We start from the raw sequence: 18,190 nt of genomic DNA, 5'->3' as shown, positions 1-18,190 counted from the left end.
GCTACAATACACGCCTTCCTCTCCTTTATGTGATGGCTACAATACACGCCTTCCTCTCCTTTATGTGATGGCTACAATACACGCCTTCCTCTCCTTTATGTGATGGCTACAATACACGCCTTCCTCTCCTTTATGTGATGGCTACAATACACGCCTTCCTCTCCTTTATGTGATGGCTACAATACACGCCTTCCTCTCCTTTATGTGGTGGCTACAATACACGCCTTCCTCTCCTTTATGTGATGGCTACAATACACGCCTTCCTCTCCTTTATGTGGTGGCTACAATACACGCCTTCCTCTCCTTTATGTGATGGCTACAATACACGCCTTCCTCTCCTTTATGTGATGGCTACAATACACGCCTTCCTCTCCTTTATGTGATGGCTACAATACACGCCTTCCTCTCCTTTATGTGATGGCTACAATACACGCCTTCCTCTCCTTTATGTGTTCTATTCCTCTGTGACTGTCTGTGACTGTCTGTGACTGTCTGTGACTGTCTGCGACTGTATGTGACTGTATGTGACTGCCTGTGACTGCCTGTGACTGCGTGTGACTGTCTGTGACTGTCTGTGACTGTCTGCGACTGTGTGTGACTGTCTGTGACTGTCTGTGACTGTGTGTATGTTCATATCCGGTCATCTTTTAACCCTACACTGAACTCAAACTCCTCTCTTTTTTACACCAAAACTCTCTGCTCCCGTCTTGTGCTCGTCTTCTGCCGCGTCTGTCTACCTCCACCCAACCTGCTGTTCCTCCAGCCTTGCTCCAGCTCTGGCTCGTCTGAGGCCTCTGACACCTGCCAGTCAGTCAGTGAGTGCAGCTCTCCCACCTCTGGAGGGCCTCTGGCTGCAGTTGACAAGGTGACATACTCCCTCCATCCCTCCTTTGAGAGGAAGCACCCCCCCCCCCCCCTGCCCTCCCATGATAGATACCCTACCCCTCGTCCCCTTGCTGTAGCCCTTAGTCTAGAGTCTCCTCACAGGAAACATAGTGTCCACCCTCGCCACAACCCTCGACCCCACCCACGTGATCCACCCACAGCTTCCTTTCACCTGTCTCTGATTCCTGCTGTTACGTATCTAGTCTCATGGGTCATCGTGGTCGTTCACATACATTTCAGAATTCAGAACAGGAGTCTTGGTTTGTCAATTTCATTTTCTTAGTTTACTCCTTTGTTTATTCGTTCTTCCGAAATGTTGTGTTATTTGTATTTCATTCATCAACTTTTATCTTGTGTTTCTGATTGTGTTGTTTTATTATCCTGACCCTGTTGTGTTGGTTTATTATCCTGACCCTATTGTGTTGGTTTATTATCCTGACCCTGTTGTGTTGGTTTATTATCCTGACCCTATTGTGTTGTTTTATTATCCTGACTCTGTTGTGTTGGTTTATTATCCTGACCCTATTGTGTTGGTTTATTATCCTGACCCTATTGTGTTTGTTTATTATCCTGACCCTATTATCCTGACCCTATTGTGTTGGTTTATAATCCTGACCCTATTGTGTTGGTTTATTATCCTGACCCTGTTGTGTTGGTTTATTATCCTAACCCTGTTGTGTTGGTTTATTATCCTGACCCCATTGTGTTGGTTTATTATCCTGACCCTGTTGTGTTGGTTTATTATCCTGACCCTATTGTGTTTGTTTATTATCCTGACCCTATTATCCTGACCCTATTGTGTTGGTTTATTATCCTGACCCTATTGTGTTGGTTTATTATCCTGACCCTGTTGTGTTGGTTTATTATCCTGACCCTATTGTGTTGGTTTATTATGCTGACCCTGTTGTGTTGGTTTATTATCCTGACCCTGTTGTGTTGGTTTATTATCCTGGCCCTGTTGTGTTGGTTTATTATCCTGACCCCATTGTGTTGGTTTATTATCCTGACCCTGTTGTGTTGGTTTATTATCCTGACCCTATTAGCCTGACCCTATTGTGTTGGTTTATTATTCTGACCCTATTGTGTTTGTTTTATTATCCTGACCCTATTGTGTTGGTTTATTATCCTGACCCCATTGTGTTGGTTTATTATCCTGACCCTGTTGTGTTGGTTTATTATCCTGACCCTATTGTGTTGGTTTATTATCCTGACCCTGTTGTGTTGGTTTATTATCCTGACCCTGTTGTGTTGGTTTATTATCCTGGCCCTGTTGTGTTGGTTTATTATCCTGACCCCATTGTGTTGGTTTATTATCCTGACCCTGTTGTGTTGGTTTATTATCCTGACCCTATTAGCCTGACCCTATTGTGTTGGTTTATTATCCTGACCCTATTGTGTTGGTTTATTATCCTGACCCTGTTGTGTTGGTTTATTATCCTGACCCTATTGTGTTGGTTTATTATCCTGACCCTGTTGTGTTGGTTTATTATCCTGACCCTGTTGTGTTGGTTTATTATCCTGGCCCTGTTGTGTTGGTTTATTATCCTGACCCCATTGTGTTGGTTTATTATCCTGACCCTGTTGTGTTGGTTTATTATCCTGACCCTATTAGCCTGACCCTATTGTGTTGGTTTATTATTCTGACCCTATTGTGTTTGTTTTATTATCCTGACCCTATTGTGTTGGTTTATTATCCTGACCCCATTGTGTTGGTTTATTATCCTGACCCCATTGTGTTGGTTTATTATCCTGACCCTGTTGTGTTGGTTTATTATCCTGACCCCATTGTGTTGGTTTATTATCCTGACCCCATTGTGTTGGTTTATTATCCTGACCCTATTGTGTTGGTTTATTATCCTGACCCCATTGTGTTGGTTTATTATCCTGACCCCATTGTGTTGGTTTATTATTCTGACCCTATTGTGTTGGTTTATTATCCTGACCCCATTGTGTTGGTTTATTATCCTGACACCATTGTGTTGGTTTATTATCCTGACCCCATTGTGTTGGTTTATTATCCTGACCCTATTGTGTTGGTTTATTATCCTGACCCTATTGTGTTGGTTTATTATCCTGACCCTGTTGTGTTGGTTTATTATCCTGACCCCATTGTGTTGGTTTATTATCCTGACCCTATTGTGTTGGTTTATTATCCTGACCCTATTGTGTTGGTTTATTATCCTGACCCTGTTGTGTTGGTTTATTATCCTGACCCTATTGTGTTGGTTTATTATCCTGACCCTATTGTGTTTGTTTTATTATCCTGACCCTATTGTGTTTGTTTTATTATCCTGACCCTATTGTGTTGGTTTTTATCATTTGACCAATTTCTCAAATTTTGTGTTTTTATGTTTGTTTGTTTGTTTGTTTGTTTGTTTGTGTCATTCCGTTCCCCTGCTCATGCTCAGTTGTCTAACGGGTATGACCACTACGGGGATCACCATCATTCAGACTCTTCATACCTGATGGGAGGGGGCTCAGGTCTGGGGGGGTCCTACCTGATGGGAGGGGGCTCAGGCCTGGTGGGTTCCTACCCCCTCTTCCCTCCCTCCTCCCATTCGTCCTCCATCACCTCCTCCTCCTGTCCGTCCCAGTCGTGGTCCAGGCCGTGCTCGGCCCTGCTACCTGACTACCCTCATTACTGCACCCTGGGGCCTAACATGGTCCCCACCTCTAAAGTCCCCAGCTGGAAGGTTGGTTGTTGGTTCAGTTCTCCTCCTCATCATGTCCTGACTCCTTGTGTTCCTAAAATATCTGTCATTACGTAGGGACCCTCTGAATTATTCTGACATTATTATTATGTTACAGTCAGATTGCAAAATGACCGTAGGACAATATACTACATCGTCTTCTACACGTTTCATTGGTAGATTTCAGATGTGTTCCTGGAGAAGATGTATTTGAATATCGTGATAATAGTTCAGAATCCCCAGCTGACAGGATCTTCAGAGGCCCATGATTAAAGAACACAGCTAGGGATACCAAGGAGGAGGTGAACTCAGCTATGTTTCTGTATCCTGTAGGACTGGGTAGAGGAGGTGAACTCAGCTATGTTTCTGTATCCTGTAGGACTGGGTAGAGGTGAACTCAGCTATGTTTCCGTATCCTGTAGGACTGGGTAGAGGAGGTGAACTCAGCTATGTTTCTGTATCCTGTAGGACTGGGTAGAGGTGAACTCAGCTATGTTTCTGTATCCTGTAGGACTGGGTAGAGGAGGTGAACTCAGCTATGTTTCTGTATCCTGTAGGACTGGGTAGAGGAGGTGAACTCAGCTATGTTTCTGTATCCTGTAGGACTGGGTAGAGGAGGTGAACTCAGCTATGTTTCTGTATCCTGTAGGACTGGGTAGAGGAGGTGAACTCAGCTATGTTTCTGTATCCTGTAGGACTGGGTAGAGGTGAACTCAGCTATGTTTCCGTATCCTGTAGGACTGGGTAGAGGAGGTGAACTCAGCTATGTTTCTGTATCCTGTAGGACTGGGTAGAGGAGGTGAACTCAGCTATGTTTCTGTATCCTGTAGGACTGGGTAGAGGAGGTGAACTCAGCTATGTTTCTGTATCCTGTAGGACTGGGTAGAGGAGGTGAACTCAGCTATGTTTCTGTATCCTGTAGGACTGGGTAGAGGTGAACTCAGCTATGTTTCTGTATCCTTTAGGACTGGGTAGAGGTGAACTCAGTTATGTTTCTGTATCCTGTAGGACTGGGTAGAGGAGGTGAACTCAGCTATGTTTCTGTATGTGTATCCTGTAGGACTGGGCTAAGCCAGGACCCTATGACCAGCCCATGGTGAACACCCTTAGAAGGAGGAAGGACAAGGATCTTGTACCAGCAGACACCAGCTATGCCCCACTACCACTACCTGCTGGAGTCATCCCAGCACCAGGGGGCAGGAGTCTACCACTACCTGCTGGAGTCATCCCAGCACCAGGGGGCAGGAGTCTACCACTACCTGCTGGATTCATCCCAGCACCAGGGGGCAGGCGTCTACCACTACCTGCTGGAGTCATCCCAGCACCAGGGGGCAGGAGTCAACCATTACCTCCACCACCCAAGGTCAGCTGGAAACATGATTTAATCTATATTTTATACAAATGTCTGAAGCAAGTCATATTTTTCTTGAAATATCTAGTTTGACGTGTGTGTGTGTGTGTGTGTGTGTGTGTGTGTGTGTGTGTGTGTGTGTGTGTGTGTGTGTGTGTGTGTGTGTGTGTGTGTGTGTGTGTGTGTGTGTGTGTGTGTGTGTGTGTGTTCAGGTGTGTGAGATGGAGGCCCATGAGGAGCTGGCCCTGGCCCTGTCCAGAGGTCTACAGCTGGACTCACAGACACAGCGTTCCAGTAGAGACTCTCTACACTGTTCTAGTGGCTACAGTACCCAGAGTACCACCCCATGCTGTTCAGAGGACACCATACCCTCACAAGGTTAACACACACACACACACACACACTGACAAAATATGCAAAGGCATGCATGACTTGTAGCGCCATATCCTTCTGTGTAAATGTGTCAGGTAAGTGTCTGGTAAAAATAGGATATAGGTACACTAAATGACCAAAAGTATGTGGACATCTGCTCATCAAACAATCTCATTCCAAAATCATGGGCCATAATATGGAGTCCCCCCCCCTTGCTGCTATAACAGCCTCCACTCTTCTGGGAAGGCTTTCCACTAGATGTTGGAACATTGCTGCGGGGACTTGCTTCCATTCAGCCACAAGAGCATTAGTGAGGTCGGGCACTGATGTTGGGCGATTAGGCCTGGCGTTCCAAAGGTGTTCGATGGGGTTGAGGTCAGGGCTCTGTGCAAGCCAGTCAAGTTCTTCCACACCGATCTCGACAAGCCATTTCTGTATGGACCTCGCTTTGTGCACGGGGGCATTGTCATGCTGAAACAGGAAAGGGCCTGCCCCAAACTGTTGCCACAATGTTTCAAGCACAGAATCGTCTAGAATGTCATTGTCTGCTGTAGTGTTAAGATTTCCCTTCACTGGAACTAAGGGGCCTAGCCTGAACCATGAAAAACAGCCCCAGAACATTATTCCTCCTCCACCAAACTTTACAGTTGGCATTATGCATTTGGGCAGGTAGCGTTCTCCTGGCATCTGCCAAACCCAGATTCGTCCGTCAGACTGCCAGAGAACGTGTTTCCACTGCTCCAAAGTCCAATGGCGGCGAGCTTTACACCACTCCAGCCGACGCTTGGCATTGCGCATGGTGATCTTAGGCTTGTGTGCGGCTGCTCGGCCATGAAAACCCATTTCATGAAGCTCCCGACGAACAGTTATTGTGCTGACGTTGCTTCCAGAGGCAGTTTGGAACTCGATAGGGAGTGTTGCAACTGAGGATAGACAATTTTTACCCGCTTCAGCACTCGGGGTGTCCCATTCTGTGAGGTTATGTGGCCTACCACTTCGCGACTGAGCCGTTGTTGCTCCTAGACGTTTCCACTTCACAATAACAGCACTTACAGTTGACCAGGGCAGCTCTATCAGGGCAGAAATTTGACGAACTGAATTGTTGGAAAGGTAGCATCCTACGACAGTGTCACGTTGAAAGTCACTGAGCTCTTCAGTAAGGCCATTCTACTGCCAATGGTTGTCTATGGACTGTGTGCTCGATTTTATACACCTATCAGCAAAGAATTTGTTCTTTATCTGACTTGCCTAGTTAAATAAAGGTTAAATAAAATTGTAATGTAGATATGTAATATAGATATGTAATATAGGGATGTAATGTAGATATGTAATATAGATATGTAATAATGGGATGTAATATAGATATGTAATATAGATATTTATACCATGGCATTGTTGAATACCTGTTTCTGATTGGCTTGAAGGGCATTCTAGAGCGTGCATTATTTCCCTATAAAGCACGGTAAAATTCCATGGCTATAGTTCATTCTTACATGTTCTATGTTTAAGCTGCTTTTAAAGCAAAAGTCGAATTGAAAAAAATATTGCCTTTTGTTGATATTCTATATTCATAATGGCAAGCTAGGACTGATGGTTTGGTTAGCTAAACTAGCAAGTCTGTTTGTTTGGTTACCACGGCAACTGTTGTCGCTATCTAGTAAACTTGCTAGCTACTTCAGTGGATGTTGAACATATTTCTAGCGGCAAATGTGTTAAAAGTGTCGCCATGGTATTAAAAGGATAATCAACTAGGGGCTCTATGCGTTCTATGGAAAATAATGCAACTCCGTCCCAGATAGCAAAAAAAGTCCTCCCCGCTTGCTATTTCCCGCAGTCACTACGGCCAGGGATATAAATACCAACCGCCAGCGGGAGAGCAGAGTTTACTGCTCAAGATGTGATTTGCATCTCTGGCGGGTAGCCTCCAATCAGAGGACAGCTATAAGCCCTAGGCAAGTTTCAAATTGGGTCTGCCACCTTCCAGCTAAACACAGCCAGCCAGAGGCTGCAAGCTGTTTTTGTTGTGGTCTATAAACCTTAACCTACATTTTTTTGTGATTTCAATTTGATTTATTTGCCAATTTCAAAACAAAACAACCACACATGAGGACACAATGCATTAAAAATAATTGAGGATGACACAGTTTATAGCCTACATTTTTTTCATTCGTTTTATACACTAGGCTATATTTTCAAGGCAATACCAACTGTTCCTACCAACAGTTCCAGTTGCTTTGTTATTTTTACAGTGGGTTAACTGCCTTGTTCAGGGGCAGAGCGACATAATTTTACCTTGTCAGCTCGGGGATTCAATCTAGTAACCTTTCGGTTACTGGCCCAACGCTATAACCACTAGGCTACCTGCCGCTCCTTGTTAAAGAGATGCCACTTCCTATACCGCTTCACACACTGTTGGTCACTGCCATTAAGGGTGAAATTGTCTGTGGTCATCAAGCCAATTCTAGTCTATTGTATTGAGGCCATTAATACACAGCCTACATTCCAATGTAAATGTAATTTAGTGGCCTGTTTATTTCTTTCAAATCGAAGCCACAGTCAATGTTGCAACTTGCAATGTAAATTTCAATGAATAGCCAGTAACCAATGGGGATCCATAATAAACCCCAGGAAGAGTAGCTTCTGTCTTGACAGGAACTAATGGGGATCCATAATAAACCCCAGGAAGAGTAGCTGCTGTCTTGACAGGAACTAATGGGGATCCATAATAAACCCCAGGAAGAGTAGCTTCTGTCTTGACAGGAACTAATGGGGATCCATAATAAACCCCAGGAAGAGTAGCTGCTGTCTTGACAGGAACTAATGGGGATCCATAATAAACCCCAGGAAGAGTAGCTGCTGTCTTGACAGGAACTAATGGGGATCCATAATAAACCACAGGAAAAGTAACTGCGGTCTTGACAGGAACTAATGGGGATCCATAATAAACCCCAGGAAGAGTAGCTGCTGTCTTGACAGGAACTAATGGGGATCCATAATAAACCCCAGGAAGAGTAGCTGCTGCCTTAACAGGAACTAATGGGGATCCATAATAAACCACAGGAAAAGTAACTGCGGTCTTGACAGGAACTAATGGGGATCCATAATAAACCCCAGGAAGAGTAGCTGCTGCCTTAACAGGAACTAATGGGGATCCATAATAAACCCCAGGAAGAGTAGCTTCTGTCTTGACAGGAACTAATGGGGATCCATAATAAACCCCAGGAAGAGTAGCTTCTGTCTTGACAGGAACTAATGGGGATCCATAATAAACCCCAGGAAGAGTAGCTGCTGTCTTGACAGGAACTAATGGGGATCCATAATAAACCCCAGGAAGAGTAGCTGCTGTCTTGACAGGAACTAATGGGGATCCATAATAAACCACAGGAAAAGTAACTGCTGTCTTGACAGGAACTAATGGGGATCCATAATAAACCACAGGAAAAGTAACTGCGGTCTTGACAGGAACTAATGGGGATCCATAATAAACCACAGGAAAAGTAACTGCGGTCTTGACAGGAACTAATGGGGATCCATAATAAATAAATACAAAATAATAATAATAAATGTCCTAACATGTCTCTCTCTCTCTCTCTCTCTGTTTATTCCAGTGTCAGACTATGACTATTTCTCCATGGGAGGGGACCAGGAGGTTGACCAGCAGGAGTTTGACAAGTCATCCACCATCCCCCGTAACAGTGACATCAGCCAGTCCTACCGTAGGATGTTCCAGTCCAAGAGACCAGCGTCCACCGCCGGCCTACCTTCTACGGCTGGGTCCGTCATCATGACCCCTGGGGTCGCCACCATCCGCCGCACGCCCTCCACCAAGCCCTCGGCCCGCCGCGGGACCACCGGCCCCATCCCCATCCGGACCCCCGTCATCCCAGTCAAGTGCCCCACCGTGCCTGGCCTAGTTGGGGGAGGATTCCCTGGGGGGCTGCGGCTTCCTGGAGGACCAGGAGTAGGGGCAGAGGAACCAGAGGAGGCCCAGAGCCCTGAGTCTCCAGCCCAGGGAGAGGAGGGGGAGCTGGGTGTACTTCCCCTGGCGTTCTGGAGTGGTCAAGCAACCACCAACCCTCCCCTGGCCCCTCACCAGCCTGGGGTCCAGTGTCAGGGCGAGGGGGGGTCCCTGGAGGATGGGGAGGTTATGGATGGTCAGGGGGGAAACATGCTGCTGGTTATCCAGAGAGGGGTCAAGCTGAAGAGGACCAATACCAACGATCGCTCAGCACCGCGCATCGTATAAGAGGAGAGCCACCATGGCACCATGCAGCATCAGAGGAGGGTATCCTGCCTAGCTGTACCTAGCTAGCCTACCGCCTGCCTCACTGACAGACAGGACAGGACAGAACTCATGTCCACTGCGTTAAGGGGGGTCTCCTGTATACTACTTACCGTCCGGCTGCCTCACTGACAGACAGGACAGGACTCATGTCCACTGCGTTAAGGGGGGTCTCCTGTATACTACTTACCGTCCAGCTGCCTCACTGACAGACAGGACAGAACAGAACTCATGTCCACTGCGTTAAGGGGGGTCTCCTGTATACTACTTACCGTTCGGCTGCCTCACTGACAGACAGGACAGAACAGGACTCATGTCCACTGCGCTAAGGGGGGTCTCCTGTATACTACTTACCGTCCAGCTGCCTCACTGACAGACAGGACAGAACAGGACTCATGTCCACTGCGCTAAGGGGGGTCTCCTGTATACTACTTACCGTCCAGCTGCCTCGCTGACAGACAGGACAGAACTCATGTCCATTCCAAGTGATGCTGTGTGTGGTGACAGACAGGACAGAGCTCATGTCCATTCCAAGTGATGCTGTGTGTGGTGACAGACAGGACGGAACTCATGTCCATTCCAAGTGATGCTGTGTGTGGTGACAGACAGAGCTCTGCTCGTCTTCTCAGACGGTGTAGAAGGTGGTCTCTTGTTGGACAGACAGTGGAGCAGCACAGAGTTGTGTTAATTATGTTATCTTTTAGTTCTGAATATGTAAATAATTATGCATGGTATTTTCTCTTTGTTGCTTCCTGGGGCCCTGTTCTGTTGACTCTAGTCCTCTCACCCCCATTCCTCCCCTCCTCAGTTCTGTTGACTCTAGTCCTCCCACCCCATTCCTCCCCTCCTCAGTTCTGTTGACTCTAGTCCTCCCACCCCATTCCTCCCCTCCTCAGTTCTGTTGACTCTAGTCCTCCCACCCTCATTCCTCCCCTCCTCAGTTCTGTTGACTCTAGTCCTCCCACCCCCATTCCTCCCCTCCTCAGTTCTGTTGACTCTAGTCCTCCCACCCCCATTCCTCCCCTCCTCAGTTCTGTTGACTCTAGTCCTCCCACCCCCATTCCTCCCCTCCTCAGTTCTGTTGACTCTAGTCCTCTCACCCCCATTCCTCCCCTCCTCAGTTCTGTTGACTCTAGTCCTCCCACCCCCATTCCTCCCCCCCTCAGTTCTGTTGACTCTAGTCCTCCCACCCCCATTCCTCCCCACCTCAGTTCTGTTGACTAGTCCTCCCACCCCCATTCCTCCCCTCCTCAGTTCTGTTGAATCTAGTCCTCCCACCCCCATTCCTCTCCACCTCAGTTCTGTTGACTCTAGTCCTCCCACCCCCATTCCTCCACCTCAGTTCTGTTGACTCTAGTCCTCCCACCCCCATTCCTCCCCACCTCAGTTCTGTTGACTCTAGTCCTCACACCCCCGTTCCTCTCCACCTCAGTTCTGTTGACTCTAGTCCTCCCACCTCCATTCCTCTCCACCTCAGTTCTGTTGACTCTAGTCCTCCCACCCCCATTCCTCCCCTCCTGTTCTGTTGACTCTAGTCCTCCCACCTCCATTCCTCCCCTCCTCAGTTCTGTTGACTCTAGTCCTCCCACCCTCATTCCTCTCCACCTCAGTTCTGTGGCTAGTCCTCCCACCCCCATTCCTCTCCACCTCAGTTCTGTTGACTCTAGTCCTCCCACCCCATTCCTCCCCACCTCAGTTCTGTTGACTCTAGTCCTCCCACCCCCATTCCTCCCCTCCTCAGTTCTGTTGACTCTAGTCCTCTCACCCCCGTTCCTCCCCTCAGTTCTGTTGACTCTAGTCCTCCCGCCCCCATTCCTCCCCTCCTCAGTTCTGTTGACTCTAGTCCTCCCACCCCCATTTCTCCCCTCCTCAGTTCTGTTGACTCTAGTCCTCACACCCCATTCCTCCCCAGCTCAGTTCTGTTGACTCTAGTCCTCCCACCCCCATTCCTCCCCTCCTCAGTTCTGTTGACTCTAGTCCTCCCACCCCCATTTCTCCCCTCCTCAGTTCTGTTGACTCTAGTCCTCCCACCCCCATTCCTCCCCTCCTCAGTTCTGTTGACTCTAGTCCTCCCACCCTCATTCCTCCCCTCCTCAGTTCTGTTGACTCTAGTCCTCCCACCCCCATTCCTCCCCTCCTCAGTTCTGTTGACTCTAGTCCTCCCACCCCCATTCCTCCCCTCCTCAGTTTTGTTGACTCTAGTCCTCCCACCCCCATTTCTCCCCTCCTCAGTTCTGTTGACTCTAGTCCTCCCACCCCCGTTCCTCTCCACCTCAGTTCTGTTGACTCTAGTCCTCCCACCCCCATTTCTCCCCTCCTCAGTTCTGTTGACTCTAGTCCTCCCACCCCCATTCCTCCCCTCCTCAGTTCTGTTGACTCTAGTCCTCTCACCCCCGTTCCTCCCCTCCTCAGTTCTGTTGACTCTAGTCCTCCCACCCCCATTCCTCCCCTCCTCAGTTCTGTTGACTCTAGTCCTCTCACCCCCGTTCCTCCCCTCAGTTCTGTTGACTCTAGTCCTCTCACCCCCGTTCCTCCCCTCCTCAGTTCTGTTGACTCTAGTCCTCCCACCCCCATTCCTCCCCTCCTCAGTTCTGTTGACTCTAGTCCTCCCACCCCCATTTCTCCCCTCCTCAGTTCTGTTGACTCTAGTCCTCCCACCCCCATTCCTCCCCTCCTCAGTTCTGTTGACTCTAGTCCTCTCACCCCCGTTCCTCCCCTCCTCAGTTCTGTTGACTCTAGTCCTCTCACCCCCGTTCCTCCCCTCCTCAGTTCTGTTGACTCTAGTCCTCCCACCCCCATTCCTCCCCTCCTCAGTTCTGTTGACTCTAGTCCTCTCACCCCCGTTCCTCCCCTCAGTTCTGTTGACTCTAGTCCTCTCACCCCCGTTCCTCCCCTCCTCAGTTCTGTTGACTCTAGTCCTCCCACCCCCATTTCTCCCCTCCTCAGTTCTGTTGACTCTAGTCCTCCCACCCCCATTCCTCCCCTCCTCAGTTCTGTTGACTCTAGTCCTCTCACCCCCGTTCCTCCCCTCCTCAGTTCTGTTGACTCTAGTCCTCACACCCCCATTCCTCCCCTCCTCAGTTCTGTTGACTCTAGTCCTCTCACCCCCGTTCCTCCCCTCAGTTCTGTTGACTCTAGTCCTCCCACCCCCATTTCTCCCCTCCTCAGTTCTGTTGACTCTAGTCCTCCCACCCCCATTCCTCCCCTCCTCAGTTCTGTTGACTCTAGTCCTCTCACCCCCGTTCCTCCCCTCCTCAGTTCTGTTGACTCTAGTCCTCTCACCCCCGTTCCTCCCCTCAGTTCTGTTGACTCTAGTCCTCACACCCCCGTTCCTCCCCTCCTCAGTTCTGTTGACTCTAGTCCTCTCACCCCCGTTCCTCCCCTCAGTTCTGTTGACTCTAGTCCTCCCACCTCCATTCCTCCCCTCCTCAGTTCTGTTGACTCTAGTCCTCTCACCCCCGTTCCTCCCCTCCTCAGTTCTGTTGACTCTAGTCCTCCCACCCCCATTCCTCCCCTCAGTTCTGTTGACTCTAGTCCTCCCACCTCCATTCCTCCCCTCCTCAGTTCTGTTGACTCTAGTCCTCTCACCCCCGTTCCTCCCCTCAGTTCTGTTGACTCTAGTCCTCCCACCTCCATTCCTCCCCTCCTCAGTTCTGTTGACTCTAGTCCTCTCACCCCCATTCCTCCCCTCCTCAGTTCTGTTGACTCTAGTCCTCCCACCCCCATTCCTCCCCTCCTCAGTTCTGTTGACTCTAGTCCTCTCACCTCCATTCCTCCCCTCCTCAGTTCTGTTGACTCTAGTCCTCCCACCTCCATTCCTCCCCTCCTCAGTTCTGTTGACTCTAGTCCTCTCACCCCCATTCCTCCCCTCCTCAGTTCTGTTGACTCTAGTCCTCCCACCCCCATTCCTCCCCTCCTCAGTTCTGTTGACTCTAGTCCTCTCACCTCCATTCCTCCCCTCCTCAGTTCTGTTGACTCTAGTCCTCCCACCTCCATTCCTCCCCTCCTCAGTTCTGTTGACTCTAGTCCTCCCACCCCCATTCCTCCCCTCCTCAGTTCTGTTGACTCTAGTCCTCCCACCCCCATTCCTCCCCTCCTCAGTTCTGTTGACTCTAGTCCTCTCACCTCCATTCCTCCCCTCCTCAGTTCTGTTGACTCTAGTCCTCCCACCCCCATTCCTCCCACCCCCATTCCTCCCCTCCTCAGTTCTGTTGACTCTAGTCCTCTCACCCCCATTCCTCCCCTCCTCAGTTCTGTTGACTCTAGTCCTCCCACCCCCATTCCTCCCCTCAGTTCTGTTGACTCTAGTCCTCCCACCTCCATTCCTCCCCTCCTCAGTTCTGTTGACTCTAGTCCTCTCACCCCCGTTCCTCCCCTCAGTTCTGTTGACTCTAGTCCTCCCACCCCCATTCCTCCCCTCCTCAGTTCCAAGGTGCCAACTGATTTGAAGCTATTGAAAGGGCTGTTTTAGATTTATTGTGAAGATTGTGTCATCTTAGTGACACAACTATCAGGGGCACCAAGCTGTTTGGTATGTAAACCGATTTCATGTTTCAATTGCATATTTTCAGATCTACAATCCACAGCAGCTGTTGTAGTCGGGTTTATGTTTCATATTTTCAGATCTACAATCCACAGCAGCTGTTGTAGTCGGGTTTATGTTATGCTCAGTATTTCAACTGTTTCTAATAGCATGTGTTTTGCCAGTTAATCAATAATCTCTTGGTAACAACTTACTTTTTACATTACGCTGTACATTTCACCGTTTCAAAATGTGTGTCATGATGGAACTGATAAAACTGTCATTATTCACCAATACAGACAATAACACTATGTATAAGAAAGGGACGGTCCCTTCATTATGGGGAGCGTGAAAGATGTACACGGTTTAAATAGTTTTGACTAGAAGAGAAATAAAGATTTGCGTTTGATTATGTCATGTTATTATTATAATTGTATTATTATTAGGTTTGTGATTTTGTGTTTTCTGTCCTTGACAGTACTGGTCAGAGACGCGTGATTAAAGCCTCTGTAAAAGTTACACTGCTTATTCCTCCGACCACGAAGAAGAAAGCATAGGTATCTTACAATAGGCTCGTAGTGTAAAGCATTTAATATCACGTATACATCCAGTGTACTCCCTCGTGATAATTCATTGTAAATCGACAACTTTTAAATCCCTGCTTGAATTGGATTTCAGTTGAAGCGCTGAGCCGTAGCAGCAGATGGAGACCTAGGGTGCATCCCGAATAGCATCCTCTTCCCCATATAGTGCACTAGAGAAATCAATATGTAATCAAGTGTAAATACTGTATTGACGAGACAGAGCAGACCAGGAACACATTTGTATTCATTTATTCCCTCTTCAGCTTTTTATTTCTCTATTTGTGTTCTCGCTGTACTCAGAACAGACCCGGTTCTGTCGCTGTACTCAGAACAGACCCGGTTCTGTCGCTGTACTCAGAACAGACCCGGTTCTGTCTCTGTACTCAGAACAGACCCGGTTCTGTCGCTGTACTCAGAACAGACCCGGTTCTGTCGCTGTACTCAGAACAGACCCGGTTCTGTCGCTGTACTCAGAACAGACCCGGTTCTGTCGCTGTACTCAGAACAGACCCGGTTCTGTCTCTGTACTCAGAACAGACCCGGTTCTGTCTCTGTACTCAGAACAGACCCGGTTCTGTCTCTGTACTCAGAACAGACCCGGTTCTGTCTCTGTACTCAGAACAGACCCGGTTCTGTCGCTGTACTCAGAACAGACCCGGTTCTGTCTGTACTCAGAACAGACCCGGTTCTGTCTCTGTACTCAGAACAGACCCGGTTCTGTCTCTGTACTCAGAACAGACCCGGTTCTGTCGCTGTACTCAGAACAGACCCGGTTCTGTCGCTTTACTCAGAACAGACCCGGTTCTGTCTCTGTACTCAGAACAGACCCGGTTCTGTCTCTGTACTCAGAACAGACCCGGTTCTGTCGCTGTACTCAGAACAGACCCGGTTCTGTCTCTGTACTCACAACAGACCCGGTTCTGTTTCTGTACTCACAACAGACCCGGTTCTGTCTCTGTACTCACAACAGACCCGGTTCTGTCTCTGTACTCACAACAGACCCGGTTCTGTTTCTGTACTCACAACAGACCCGGTTCTGTTTCTGTACTCACAACAGACCCGGTTCTGTCTCTGAACTCACAACAGACCCGGTTCTGTCGCTGTACTCAGAACAGATCTGGTTTCTCTGTTCCACTACTATACTGGTTTCTCTGTTCCACTACTATACTGGTTTCTCTGTTCCACTACTATACTGGTTTATCTGTTCCACTACTATACTGGTTTCTCTGTTCCACTACTATACTGGTTTCTCTGTTCCACTACTATACTGGTGTGTCTGTTCCACTACTATACTGGTTTCTCTGTTCCACTACTATACTGGTGTCTCTGTTCCACTACTATACTGGTTTCTCTGTTCCACTACTATACTGGTTTCTCTGTTCCGCTACTATACTGGTTTCTCTGTTCCACTACTATACTAGTTTCTCTGTTCCACTACTATACTGGTTTCTCTGTTCCACTACTATACTGGTTTCTCTGTTCCACTACTATACTGGTTTCTCTGTTCCACTACTATACTGGTTTCTCTGTTCCACTACTCTACTGGTTTCTCTGTTCCACTACTATACTGGTTTCTCTGTTCCACTACTCTACTGGTTTCTCTGTTCCACTACTATACTGGTTTCTCTGTTCCACTACTATACTGGTTTATCTGTTCCACTACTATACTGGTTTCTCTGTTCCACTACTATACTGGTGTCTCTGTTCCACTACTATACTGGTTTCTCTGTTCCACTACTCTACTGGTTTCTCTGTTCCACTACTATACTGGTTTCTCTGTTCCACTACTATACTGGTTTCTCTGTTCCACTACTCTACTGGTTTCTCTGTTCCACTACTCTACTGGCCTCACCTTCAAGACTTCTCTTCTCTATCTACATCTATAGATTTAAGCTCTTTGCTTGTTTTTCAAAGAACACAACAGCCTCATATGTAATTGAATACCTCCAGAACACGGACAAACTGTTCATCATTACTGTATAGATCAGACAATGTCAAGCTAGCAGACCAGTTGAGTTGTAGTGTAATGGCCGCTTCAGATTACTGGGACACAGATTACTGGGACACAGATTACTGGGACACAGATTACTGGAACACAGATTATTGGGACACAGATTACTGAAACACAGATTACTGGAACACAGATTATTGGGACACAGATTACTGGGACACAGATTACTGGGACACAGATTACTGGGACACAGATTACTGGGACACAGATTACTGGGACACAAATTACTGGGACACAAATTACTGGGACACAGATTATTGGGACACCGATTACTGGGACACAAATTACTGGGACACAGATTACTGGGACACAGATTACTGGGACACAGATTACTGGGACACAAATTACTGGGACACAGATTACTGGGACACAGATTACTGGGACACAGATTACTGGGACACAAATTACTGGGACACAAATTACTGGGACACAGATTACTGGGACACAGATTACTGGGACACAGATTACTGGGACACAAATTACTGGGACACATACAGTGGGGAGAACAAGTATTTGATACACTGCCGATTTTGCAAGTTTTCCTACTTACAAAGCATGTAGAGGTCTGTAATTTTTATCATAGGTACACTTCAACTGTGAGAGACGGAATCTAAAACAAAAATCCAGAAAATCACATTGTATGATTTTTAAGTAAATAATTTGCATTTTATTGCATGACATAAGTATTTGATACATCAGAAAAGCAGAACTTAATATTTGGTACAGAAACCTTTGTGTGCAATTACAGAGATCATACGTTTCCTGTAGTTCTTGACCAGGTTTGCACACACTGCAGCAGGGATTTTGGCCCACTCCTCCATACAGACCTTCTCCAGATCCTTCAGGTTTCGGGGCTGTCGCTGGGCAATACGGACTTTCAGCTCCCTCCAAAGATTTTCTATTGGGTTCAGGTCTGGAGACTGGCTAGGCCACTCCAGGACCTTGAGATGCTTCTTACGGAGCCACTCCTTAGTTGCCCTGGCTGTGTGTTTCGGGTCGTTGTCATGCTGGAAGAACCAGCCACGACCCATCTTCAATGCTCTTACTGAGGGAAGGAGGTTGTTGGCCAAGATCTCGCGATACATGGCCCCATCCATCCTCCCCTCAATACGGTGCAGTCGTCCTGTCCCCTTTGCAGAAAAGCATCCCCAAAGAATGATGTTTCCACCTCCATGCTTCACGGTTGGGATGGTGTTCTTGGGGTTGTACTCATCCTTCTTCTTCCTCCAAACACGGCGAGTGGAGTTTAGAACAAAAAGCTCTATTTTTGTCTCATCAGACCACATGACCTTCTCCCATTCCTCCTCTGGATCATCCAGATGGTCATTGGCAAACTTCAGACGGGCCTGGACATGCGCTGGCTTGAGCAGGGGGATCTTGCGTGCGCTGCAGGATTTTAATCCATGACGGCATGGTGTGTTACTAATGGTTTTCTTTGAGACTGTGGTCCCAGCTCTCTTCAGGTTATTGACCAGGTCCTGCCGTGTAGTTCT

At 47.8% G+C, this 18,190-nt stretch overlaps 1 protein-coding gene across 10 annotated transcripts in view; it reads left to right on the top strand.

Annotated features, from left to right (window-relative positions):
* Positions 1–11,374, top strand: part of LOC139572900 (protein MTSS 1-like) — a 146,032-nt gene extending 134,658 nt beyond the window's left edge. For 7 of the 10 annotated variants that reach the window (XM_071395752.1, XM_071395749.1, XM_071395751.1 and 4 more), the window contains 5 exons: positions 764–865; positions 3,294–3,578; positions 4,636–4,938; positions 5,139–5,304; positions 8,907–11,374. In XM_071395752.1, the coding sequence (XP_071251853.1) occupies positions 764–865; positions 3,294–3,578; positions 4,636–4,938; positions 5,139–5,304; positions 8,907–9,544 (1,494 nt within the window). In that variant the 3' untranslated portion in view covers positions 9,545–11,374. The remainder of the gene's footprint in view (positions 1–763; positions 866–3,293; positions 3,579–4,635; positions 4,939–5,138; positions 5,305–8,906) is intronic. The other 3 variants (XM_071395753.1, XM_071395754.1, XM_071395750.1) reach the window with 2 other exon arrangements.
* Positions 11,375–18,190: the final 6,816 nt, after the last annotated feature.

Source organism: Salvelinus alpinus, chromosome 4 (genome assembly GCF_045679555.1).
Source record: "Salvelinus alpinus chromosome 4, SLU_Salpinus.1, whole genome shotgun sequence".
Classification (NCBI taxonomy): domain Eukaryota; kingdom Metazoa; phylum Chordata; class Actinopteri; order Salmoniformes; family Salmonidae; genus Salvelinus; species Salvelinus alpinus.
This window is presented reverse-complemented; position numbering and strand designations above follow the sequence as displayed.